Source organism: Eumetopias jubatus, unplaced genomic scaffold (genome assembly GCF_037043125.1).
Source record: "Eumetopias jubatus isolate StellerSeaLion01/CBP00866 unplaced genomic scaffold, mEumJub1_p1.0 scaffold_12, whole genome shotgun sequence".
Taxonomy (NCBI): domain Eukaryota; kingdom Metazoa; phylum Chordata; class Mammalia; order Carnivora; family Otariidae; genus Eumetopias; species Eumetopias jubatus.
Window position 1 is genome coordinate 106,980,526 of NW_028274818.1, and position 11,893 is coordinate 106,992,418.

Consider the following 11,893-nt stretch of genomic DNA (forward strand, 5'->3'; position numbering starts at 1 on the left):
GGGCTGATACCACAATGTTCTGCTCCAATGTTCCCAAATGCTCCCAGTTCTCACCCTGTCATCAGTCACCTGACCATCTGCTTTCTTGCCTGTTTGTTATTGCTTTATTGTTTGCAGCCATCGTCCTGCGTCTTGTGTCTTTTCATTCAGGTCTTTTCTCATTTGAGCTGTTTCTTAATCTGCCTTTATCTGCCATCTTGCAGAGACCTAGAGCTTCTTAAATATACATTTTAATTCCTAGGTGTCTCATAAGTTATATCTGTTTCCAAGCCATCAGACTGTTTCTCCTCTTTGTTTCCATGTCTGCGGACTCTGGTCTCCCTGCCGCTCTCAGTCCATCGACCATGTCCCACTTCTGAATGCCATCCCTCTCCTAGAGCTGCTGTAGTTAGATGCTGATGTCCCTGTGGCTCTTCTGACCTTGGTGGTTTCACTTTCTGAAATTGCTCCATGCTTATCAGTTCATCTCATTTATCAGAACTGCACCCCCACCCCAACACACACACACACACACACACACACACACACACACACACACACACACACACACATTTTTCCTTTGGCTTCTCTTAATTCAGTTGCTCATTCTCATTAGCTGCTCCTATATAGAGAGCTGTGTTCATCTCCTAAATTTCTCACATCTCCTAGGGTTTTCCAAATCCCCATGAGCACCCCATTATTTCAATCCTTATTTGTTCAACTTCTCCAATATCTCCTGTGATAGATCTGTCCCAAAATGTTTACCTTCCTGACCACCTGAGTTCTGCCAGACTCCTGACCATAGCCAATGTGTTGTGTAAATAATTTGTCTGATCCTTCTCCCTGGTTCCCTGGAGAGAGCCTCTAAATCTTTGGAATTTCCTGAGTGATAGGAGTGTTTGTTACTCACAGAGGGCCCCTTGGACCAAACCTGAGTTTGTGCTAACAAGGTAAGTCAGAATAGGGGCCAGCCATACCAGGAATACCAACAGGGTTGGGGCTATGAACCACTTGATATCAGCCCAATCTCTGCGGGAAGGAAGGGAGCTGGAGTTTGAGTTCAATATATGGCCAATGATTGAATTAATCACACTTGCATTATGAAAGCCCAATAAAAACATCTGGTCACCAAGCTCAGGTGAGCTTCCTGACTGGTGATATGCATCTAGTGCCAGGAGGTTGATGCATCCTGAGGACACTGAAGCTTGGTATTTGGGACAGTCCCAGGATTCTCTGGTGCTACCATCTCCCAAGGTGGTTTCCTCCAATATTCAGCATTAATGTAATTAGCTCTTTCTTCTCCATGCTTATCTTATTTGACAGCTTTAGCTCCTCCTATCTTACTGTGTTTCTCAGAAAGTTCTCCAAAACCTTCATTTCTTTTCAGTTGTTCTATTTCATCCCACACTCTAGGTTTTCCTTCTACCACAGAAAACTGGAATTGGAGATTGTGAAAAGGACTCCTACTATAATTAAAATAATGAACACCGTGTGCTCCCTTGCACCTGTGGGTCTGCTTGCCATGGACCATTGCCTGGAATGCATAATCTTGCTGAGTCACCTTGCCTTCATTGTGAATTTCAGATTATTATCTAGGTCCCCAGAGCACTATCTTCCTTTTTCCCCTTTTTCTCCCTCAATATCTTCTCCTTGTTTCCTGCTTTGAGACACAAGCTCAGGATCCACCTTGTCTTCTATTTTTTCTTCTATTTATTTTTCTGCATGAAAAATAACTCAGGATTATTTTTCAAAGTTAAGAAGTGTAGCTGAATGATCACAACCCCATTAAGCAACAGTATCACTTGACAGTGAATAGGTAACACAGATTGGGATGACCACAAACAGCATGAAGATGAGAAGACTTTTATCTTTATTATGTTTCCCCAAGAGACACATTGCAGTGTCCTCTTTAATAACCTAAAATAACATAAAATAACATACAAACATGTCATCAAGGCAAGTTAAAAAATTACAACTGATTCTCACAATTTAATAACGAAGACTAAATGTCAAATAAACATTTACAGTTATAAGAACTTGGGGGAACCACCCATCTGGTTATAAGTGTAATTGATATATTATTGTAAATATAATAAAAACACAAAAACTTATCCTGAATATGTAAACAAAATTTTTATCTACAGCTGTAATCTCATCGCAAAACTTTGTAGGAACAGCATGTTTTGAAAACTATGACTATTTCAGAACTATTTAAAATAAATACATAAATATAAAATATAAAAATAAATATAATAATTCTAAGGGCAACTTTTTCAAAATATACCAATGAAAATTCATGGCATATATTAGGCTATTACAATCCTTTTGTCTCTAATTTTATATTTTTGAAGTAATTTCCTCCTCATCTGTGTCCCAATGCATAAAAAATGGGACCTCCAACTTCTACCTCAGGGGAGATTTGAATTAAACAATCTGAAATATTTGGTGGTGCCCCAGGAAGGAATGGAACCTGGAAAAAAAAACCTGGTTTCTTATTGTCCCTCTGTCGGGACGTGTGGACTCCTACACGTACTCCCAGCTCCTAGGGATACAACATGATAATTCCATTCAGCTCATTCTAGAAGGTCCTGGGTTCTTCTAGATTATCTGCACAAGAGACTCCTCTCTTCCTTCCTCATGTCTGTTGTTAGGGTCTGGACTGACTTCCTCCTGAAAACCTGCGTCTCCCCTGGGCTCAGGGATCTGCAATTGAGAGGAAGAGAGGAAGTCAGATCGCAAAGGAGGCGACTCTCCAGATATAAAGATTATTCACATTCTCGGTCAATTCTGACCAGAGTTTAGACTAATTGATAAATCCAGTTTTATCTCTAATCCTTCATTCTAAACCCCAATTCATTTTCAGTTATGACTTTTGGACTTTGGTGACCCTGACTCCAAAAATTTCTTAATGTGTCTAAGGTCAGGCCCAGTTATCTGCTTGATAGCCAGGACTCTAGGGGATTCTGCTCAGGGAGTAAAACAAACCTGAGAGAATGTTACTTTAGACTTGACACTCACCTTGGTCCTTTTGTGCTACTTAAAGTCTGAACTAATAACCATATGGCAAACATCACTAACACACCAGCACCCCAAACCATAAGACCAGATCATCCCCCGACATCCTAGATCTAACCCTAGATCCTCATGTTTAACCATAGCACCTAGTCCTAAATTTAGTCAATGCTACATGGTCTGAATGTTTGTTATCTCCCCCCTCAAATTCAGACATTGAGATCCTAACCCACAAGGTGACAGTGCTAGGAGACGGGGCCTTTCGGATGACTGGGTCATGGGTGGGGCCCTCATGAATGGGAGTAGTGCTCTGATAAAAGAGACCCCAGAGACCTAGCTCAGAACCCACCCAGTCTGCAACCCAGAAAAGGGTCTGGCACCCTGCTCTCCGACTTCCAGCCTCCAAACCGTGAGAAATAAATGTCTGTTGTTCATAAGCCATGCAGTCTGTAGTGCTTTGTTGTAGGAGCCTGAATGGACTGAGAGAGCTAGTTCACACTATTTAAACCAAATCTTTACTTAATCCTCTGCGCAAATCTATAACTCTATGTGTCGATCACAATAAGCCGTGCTGAAACTAGTATTTCTTAAGCTTTACTCATTCTGACAAAGTTCCTTGACCATAAAGCTGAGGGGAAAGGTGTAATGGAACAAGATGGGAGACTGGTCCAGAAGCAGGCAGGGGACGTGAAGGATGCACAGGTGGTCTGGCCATAAGCAATGTGCTTGCAAGCAAATCTGGATGAACACATAGTCATAATTTATCTTTTATTATTGGATAGGGAGACTGGTCCATCAAATATCCTACTGTTAGACATTTACTTTGTTGTAAATAAATCCCTATAGTTACTATCTCCGAGGGATGAAAGAGAAAGTCAAAACACAATCTAGGGAAAAAATTGGAAACCTAGTCACTTTTCACAGAAAATCAACATTTCGTCAAAGCTATCATTTGGGCCCAGTTGCTTTCAATGGAATTATTTCAGCCAAGTCTGTGCCTCTGTGATGAACTGGATTTCCTGAGGTCTGGCCCCCACACGTGTCCCCTCTGTGTGGTTGTCAGCTTATGGCTGGGACCTGAGTCAGCGTCTGGCTGTACAGCTGCTCTTTTTCAAGGCGTGTGGAAAGCTGATGTGTGGGGCGGGGGATATGAGCGTGGGTCCAGCAACTGGACTCTGCAGAGTCCCTCAGTACACAAGAAATCACTGTGCCTGGACCCGTGAGGACACAGACTTACCTTCCCTCAGGCCGATGACCTCAGGCCTCCCCGGTCCCGGGAGCTCTAGGGCACAAGGGTGCGATTTCGCCCCCATACCCACAGCTCTGGATCAAAAGCCTGGATCTGGAAGACAAGCGGCCACATGAGAAGACAACCTCCAGATGCCCCCGCCGCCCCCCCCCCCACCGGCTCCCTCCCACTGTCCAGGCTCTAATTCTCTCTCGTCCCGAATCCCATGTCCCTCCATGTTCCCCACTCTCTCCCATTGGGCCCCCCTACCCCAAACCCCCCCAGCGCACCCACCTCTTCACACTCTTCCCGGGACACCCTGGTCTTCCAGCCCATGGATCGGATGAATTGAAATCGCAGTTTGTGGAACAAGGGACGCTGGGAGCGGTTCTTCCCATAGAGGAATGAAAAGATGGCCTGTTTGGGGGCCTGGTTATCCTCTTCCATGTCATTGGCCAGGTAGCTGGAGAGAGACATCAGGTTGCTGGTCAGGAGCAGGACAGGAAGGACGACCCCCCCCCCGCCCCCCGCCACCTGAGCTCAGCTTCCCAGAAAAGACACAGGCTGCTCATTACCCCGTGTCACAGAGCGCCACCCAGTCATCAGGAAGGCACGGTGGGGCAGAGACTTCTCCCATCTTGGGGATGAAGATAGAACTCACCGGGAAGCCTGCGGGCATATCCTGCCCTGTTTTCAATCCCCACACGTGCCCCCTTCGCTTCAGCTTGTCTGTGCACACACCTGTCTCCCCGTGGAGCAGGAACGTGTACAGCTCCTGTGGGCGGGAGCTGACTGCTCTATTTCCGTAATCACGGCTTTCCTCCCAAATGACTAATACAGGACTGGGTTCACGTGGCTGCATTAATTCAACACGCACTTCTTGAATCTCTCTTCCAGTCGCCTCATGGTCTCTGGCACATAAGGTGCACTTTTTTTTAATTAAATAATTTTTTATTGTTATGTTAATCACCATACATTATGTCATTAGTTTTTGACGTAGTGTTCCATGATTCATTGTTTGTGCATAACACCCGGTGTTCCACACAGGATGTGCCCTCTTTAATACCCACATAAGGTGCACTTTATCCGTTTTTGTTGAATGAATAAATGAATGCTTTTTCTCATGGTCAAGTGCAATGCTGATTACCTCCTAGACTCAACATAACTTAAATTTGCAAAATGGAAGGAATTGTGCTGAGTGTCCTTGAGAGTGTGGTCATATTTTGACAAGACCTGCCTTCAATAGGCATCTAGTCTAATGGGATTGGGGAAGGGGGCAGAAGGGTGGAGTGGTGGGTGGATAAGAAATAACTATAGTCCAAAATATCCAGGAGACTAGGAGTTTAACGGAAGCGCTACTAGGGTGCAGAGAAGTCAGGGAGGTCGGCGGGTCGGGGGGTGCATCTGAAGATTTGGGAGTTGGAATCAACCTTGAGGACAGGTCATATTTTTTAGGTATATGTGCAAAATCACCTAGACAGAAAAAGCAGTATAGGAATGGAGGGAAGGGTGCTTAGAAGGATGAAATACCAAGAAGGTGAACAAGTTGGACGGCGATGAGAGGGTTGGAGCCAAGCCGGGAACCCTGGCCTTGACCGAGAGTGCCACTAGCTGGCAAGATTGTTACGGAGGGTGAAGCAGGAGACTGGAGCTTTGGAAAGACGTCAGGCACCTAGCGCTCACTGGCTTGGGGACGGGCTTGTCAGAAACACCAGTGGAAGCATCCACAACAGATCTGTGCTATGTCTTGAGGGCCTGAACCGAGGCATTTGTGCTGGGAGCGCAGAGGAGGGAGACAATCACGCTTGGTCCGGCCGTGGGAGGGAGACAGGCGGCGGATCAGAACTGGCGGCTTGTCGAGCCTATTTGCTTGGGGCAGGGCGGTGTCCGTTATTTCCTTCCCTCTTAGGAGGGTTTTATGTTTTCTTTGGTCAGCCTCTTAGCTGATGTTAGGGTTGTTTGTGTTTACAAAGAACAGTATTAAAAAAAAACCCCACAATACTATAATCCTATTGTTTTTATACACAGGGTAAACAATTTTTTAAAAAACAGGTTTAAGGGGCGCCTGGGCGGCTCAGTCGGTTAAGCGTCTGCCTTCGGCTCGGGTCATGGTCCCGGGGTCCTGGGATCGAGCCCCGCATCGGGCTCCCTGCTCGGCGGGAAGCCTGCTTCTCCCTCTCCCACTCCCCCTGCTTGTGTGCCTTCTCTCGCTGTGTCTCTGTCAAATACATAAATAAAACCTTTAAAAAAAATAAATAAAAATTAAAAATTAAAAAAAAACGTTTAAAAAACAGTTACAAACAGGTTGGGAAAAAAAAAAGATGAAAGGTCAGAGTCCCACTTCGCCCCTCTGTCTTCCCAGGGTATTGGAAACTGCTGATGGATGAAGCAAAATACTCACAGCGCTATGAAGAAATGAATTCTCTGGTGCTGCCAGGAGAATAGACCAGCACGGCTAAAGTAAGCTATGACCATAGACAGGAGATACTGGCGGAAAGAGGAGAAAAGGCGTCAGAGAGAGGTCACACACTGGGAGAGAAAGACCAGTGGGGAAAGGGCACGGGAGGCTGGAGCAGGTGCTGCTGCTTGGACGTGCTGGGTGAACTTGCTTATTTGGTGTCAGAAGGTTGCTTGCAAACCAAAGAAGTCAAGGGAAAGAGTTTTTGGTGCCCGCCGCACCCCCACCCCCAGGATAGCAAGTTGTGCTGGTTTGAGGGCTTGTCTTTAGGACTGCTGGCTTCTGGAGGGTCTTTGATAAGCTGGAGCCAAGGGAAGCCCCCACCCCCCCCCACCCTGGCCAAGAGCTGAGAGGAGAAGGGACTCAAGGTGGCAACAGCCAGAGGGGCACACCTGGGACTCAGGTCCCAGAGGATCTGCAAGAAACCACAAGGTCCCCGAGGGGAAGTGTTGGCAGGCATGAGGTTGGCGACAGGGTTTAGGAGGCATCCCCCTGCCCCAGGACAGGTGTTGGAGCAAGAATACATCTTAGTGGAGAACAACAACAGTACCTTGTCAGATACTCTAAAATTTTTGTCCCAGGCCAGAAATCTTTTAATGACAGGATCCTCTGTGAAAAGAGAGCACGTGTCACGTTGGCAAGCGGAATGGGGTTACTGTGGGAGTATTCCAGAGCAAAGAGGAGCACGATGCCTCCCCCGGGGAAGTCTCAGGATGAGGCCAAGGGTGAGGCTGATGGGCAGAGGGCAGCGAAGACCATTCACTGGCCAAGAAAAGTTGGCAGCTCCCCTTGTGGGGTGGCTGAGAGAGAGGTAGGTGTCAGCCGCACACCTGCAGGATTAGACGTGAAGTAAACAGTGATGCTGTCTCATCATGCATGGATGTGCCACTGCAGAGACCATAAAGTCATTCACTGTCATCTTCTCAACCCACAGTGACATCAGGGTACAAAGATGGCCTGTCATTCCCCCCCCACACACAGCCAAAGGCATTTAGATTCAAAAATCCAGTAAGAGCGAAGACGTCTCAGGAGTGCAACTAAAACCAAGCTTTCTTATCCCAAGTACAGACCTTTCTCCAAGTCTTGCCTAATCCTGTCATTTTTAAGTGTCCCCGATGAGGGATCAGTATGGAGCCCTCCAAGGATGGAGAGCTCACCAACCTGCAGAGAATTCTTTTCCACTGGAAAAGCATAAACATTGGAAGTTTTTTGTGTTTTGAGAGAAAAAAGAACAGGGTTGGAGGGTGCTCTTCCTACCGAGCAGCCTGTTGAAGACCTCGTGGTGCTCAGGGAGCACTGAAGACACCCGCTGTCTCTTCAACTTCATCTTGAGTCCACACAGTGTCTCCACGACCCAGATGTCCTCAGTCCCCGAGGCTGTCTCCTCGTCTGACTCATCCCTTCTCCTCTTCCTTCCGGGGGACTGAGGTACGGGGCAGGGGTCTACCCAGGGGGCTGAGCGAAGAAACCAGGCTACAGTATAAAGCTTATTTGGAATTCAACCACCCTTCCTCCCCCCCGAAAAAACCCAAACCTCCCCTTCATTCTCTCCAGCCTCATTGATGATTGGCATCTCCCAAACCATCTTTCCATCTTTCTCCTTTGTTGATATGCATCTGACCCCATTCATCTTTGCCACTGTTTCACCACCCCCATCCTCAAAACTTCTTCATTGTAGATAACTTCTCCCATGGAAATAATGGGATAATTTCCTCTCTTCCTCCATCTCATCTTTGGATCTCATCTCCTAACCCTCCTTCCTTGCTTCCTGGGTTTTCCTTCTATGGGGATAGTCTTGTCCCCAGCTCCTGTACTCTCCTTCTCCGATCCCTGGCTTTCTCAATCTCTCCTGTCACACACACACACCCTACTCAGACACTTTTTCCTGACTTCTGGTACACATTCCTCCTTACTAGTCAAGCCTCTCAAGTCCCTTCCCCCTCCTGCTTCCTCACCTGATGGTCCCGGGCTTTCTTCATCCACCACCGCCTCCAAGGGGTACCCTGAGGAGCTAGGCTGGGGGCTCTCGTCCTCAGACTGGGAACACGGTTGACAACTGGCCATGATTCCTCCCAAGCTCTTTCTGCCCTTCCAGAAAACTTAGGCCCTGTTGTGCTCAAACTCCTCTTCTGGATTCTGGCTGAACACAAGCCCGTTATCCCTCTCTAGGCTGGGGCAAAGCCAGGAGTGGAGAAAAGCTCCGTAAAGATGCTGTTGTCCACCTTCACTGCCAAGCACCACGGAGTCTGGTCCTTCCAATCAGGAAGGTCAGAAGCCTCTGATGTCACAGGTCATTCCAGCCTGGCAACCAGTTTGAAGGGAAACACACGTAACTGCCAGACCGATGTCCGCTTCTGGAGCTCAGGGTAAAGGCTGTCTCCTGCCACCGACCCAGCCTTGGACCATCCTCCAAAACCGTCCTCGAGGGGTCTGGGTCACTCTACTCCTCTCCAGCAGATGCCCAGCTCTCTCCATCCTTCTATTCCTATTTCAGGGCGCGGTCTGGTGGGAGAGGGAGGAAAGAGACAAGGAAATTTGGGAAGAGCAGAAAGGTAAGATTTTACAAGAGTGAAATGAGTATGTAAAGAAGGTGCCAGGTACATGGACTTGTTGGATTTAAAAGTTAGTTTAAATCGCTTGATTTGGCAGAGTTCTTCCACTTGATGTTTTACTGACACTGTGTTGGGGATTCCGTGCTAGGGGAGCACTCATGCTCTACTCTCGGGCATCTCTGAGCCCGAGAGACGTTTTGGGAACCTAAACTCGTAGAAAACTGTACATGTGCTCCCACACACTTCAGACAGTGTCTACAATTTCAGAAGTCCCCAGATCACCCAAAACCTGCCTCTTGATTGCAATTAATCTGCTCTAGTCTGCATATAAAATTTGTGAGTGTGTGTAACACTCTTGACCCAGAAATTTTACCACTTGTGCATCCTATGAGTAAAATGTCACATGCACAAAAAGGCTAAATGGAAAATCTCCAATTCAAGGCAGAATCTGTTTTTTTGAGAAGGTAGGAAGCACGTGGGAGCACAGATGCGGTAACAAAATAGCTAGCTGACTTCTGAACCTCCTACCTCCTACCTCTGCTTTTTACCTGGGCATCTGAATCTTGTTCACTCTTTCTTTCTTTTTGTGTTAAAACAACATAACATAAATTTTACCATTTTAACCATTTTTAAGGGTATAATTCGGTGGCATTAAGCACATTTGGGTTGTTGTACCACCATCAGCACCATCCTCCTCCAGAACCTTTTCATCTTCCCTAAAACTGAAACTCTGTCCCCACTGAAGAATAACTCCCTGTTCTCCCCTCCCCCAGCGCCTGGCAACCACCATTCTGTTTTCTGTCTCTATGGATTTAGCTACTCCAGGTACCTCCTATCGGTGGAATCATACAGAATTTGTCCATATGTTTCTGATTTATTTCATTAACAAAATGTCTTCAACGCTCATCCATGTTATAGTGTGTGTCAGAATTCCTTCCCGTTTAAGGCTGAATAATATCCATTGTGTGTGTGCGTGTGTGTATTTTTGCATGTTCCTTTCATAATAATATAATAACAATATAATATATAGATACATACATACCATTTCTAGTTTATCCATCCATCTGTTGATGGATACCTGGGTTGTGTCCACATTTTGGCTAAATCTTGCTTTCGATCCATTGTTTGAACTTTGATGAGAAGAACATCTGTTATTCGGGATGTGCCTAAAGTTTTATTTTGTATTTTGATCACTTACGTATTTCATTCCAAGCATCAATAAAGTCAAATCAGTTCACCCAGAAAACAATATGGAGGTTTCTCAAAAGATTAAAAAAAAACAAAACCACAAAACAGAACTACCATATGATCCAGCAGTTCCACAGCTGGGTATATATCTAAAGGAAATGAAAACAGGATATTAAAGAGATATCTGCCCTCCTGTGTTCTTTGCAGCATTACTCACAATAGCCAAGATACGAAAACAACCCAAGCGTCCATCAACAGATGCATGCATAAAGAAGATGTGAGGTATATATATATAGAGATGTGTAGATATATATCTCATATATAGGTGAGAAAGAAGGAAATCCTGCCATTTGTGACATGGATGGACCTTGAGGGCATTATGCTGGGTGAGATAAGCCAGACAGAGAAAGACAAATACGGTGTGGTATCGTTTATATGTGAAATCTTAGAAAACAGCAAAAAAAGTCAAACTCATAGAAACAGAAGGTAAAGAAGAGGTTGCCAGGGGCTGGGAAGGTGGAGAAACTAGGGAGAGGCTGGTAAAAAGGTGAAAACTTTTCAGGGATAAGATGAATGAGGTCTGAAGATCTCATATAAAACACAGTAACTGCAGCTGATAACACTGTATTGTATCATTGAAATTTGCCAAGAGTAGAACTGAAATGTTCTCACCCCAAAAAAAGGTCAGTATGTGAGGTCATGGATGTGTTACTTAACTAGATGGTTAGAATTCTTTCACTGTGGCTACATGTATCAAATCGCTATGATGTACACTTTAAACATCTTACCATTTTATATGTCAGTTATACCTCAACAAAGCTGAAATTTTTAAAAAGTAGTTGATTCAAGGTGCAAGGGATCGACTGTGTCCTTTGTTTGCAATCGTCAACTTTCACACTTGGACGAGGTCTCAGAGAGCATGCAGACGGCCTTGGGCTTCCTGCACAGCATCCTTGGGCCCAGGCCTTCCTGGGGGTCCCCACTGATGGAAAAGGCACTGCCATGTGAAGGACATGTGACTCATAGCTGGTGAAGTTCAATCTCTAGGAAGCCAATTTGCATTCAGATTCCATTGCTGATGCTTTCAGCCAGCATAGCTGGTCGGGTCCTCCCGTAACAAAACAGAAGTCCATTCTTCCACCCAGGGAGGCTTCCTGATACCAGAAGGTGGATATTCTGTCCCCATTAAAATTCTCGTCTTTGCTGTGAAAGTGTGGATTACTTTGAAGAGGGGGGCTCTTCAAGATGGTTTGCATCATCCTTTCTCCCCCGCCACCTTGTCCAGACGCGCTGCAGTTAGGCAGGGCCCATCTCAAGATACCTTGGTACATTGCCCAAAAATGGACTAAACAACTCAGATGGAGAAAAGCAAACTACCACCTCTCCTCTGTTTCTTTCAGTGGCTGTAGCTACGTTGCACAAATATCAGTAGTGTGAAAACAGCAGTGCTTTGCAAATGCAAAATGGGGATCACAT

The 11,893-nt window shown here is 45.8% G+C and overlaps 1 protein-coding gene across 1 annotated transcript; it reads right to left on the reverse strand.

The window, feature by feature from the left end:
- Positions 1–4,273: 4,273 nt before the first annotated feature.
- LOC148162885 (speedy protein E4-like) lies at positions 4,274–8,747 on the reverse strand. The gene is made up of 6 exons (XM_088016737.1): positions 8,633–8,747; positions 7,935–8,132; positions 7,228–7,286; positions 6,621–6,706; positions 4,514–4,682; positions 4,274–4,333 (listed from the first exon to the last, which is right to left on the reverse strand). The coding sequence occupies exons 1-6, from the start codon at positions 8,739–8,741 to the stop codon at positions 4,274–4,276; spliced, it is 681 nt and encodes a 226-aa protein (XP_087872863.1). The 5' UTR covers positions 8,742–8,747.
- Between the last annotated feature and the right edge of the window lie 3,146 nt (positions 8,748–11,893).

Excerpts from the sequence above, each read along its gene's own strand:
- LOC148162885 (XM_088016737.1), bottom strand. The coding sequence starts at position 8,741 with ATGGCCAGTTGTCAACCGTGTTCCCAGTCTGAGGACGAGAGCCCCCAG. Across the intron at positions 7,287-7,934 it reads GGTCTTCAACAGGCTGCTCG|AGGATCCTGTCATTAAAAGA; the intron begins GTAGGAAGAGCA and ends CTCTTTTCACAG. Across the intron at positions 4,334-4,513 it reads CCCGGGAAGAGTGTGAAGAG|ATCCAGGCTTTTGATCCAGA; the intron begins GTGGGTGCGCTG and ends CTTGTCTTCCAG.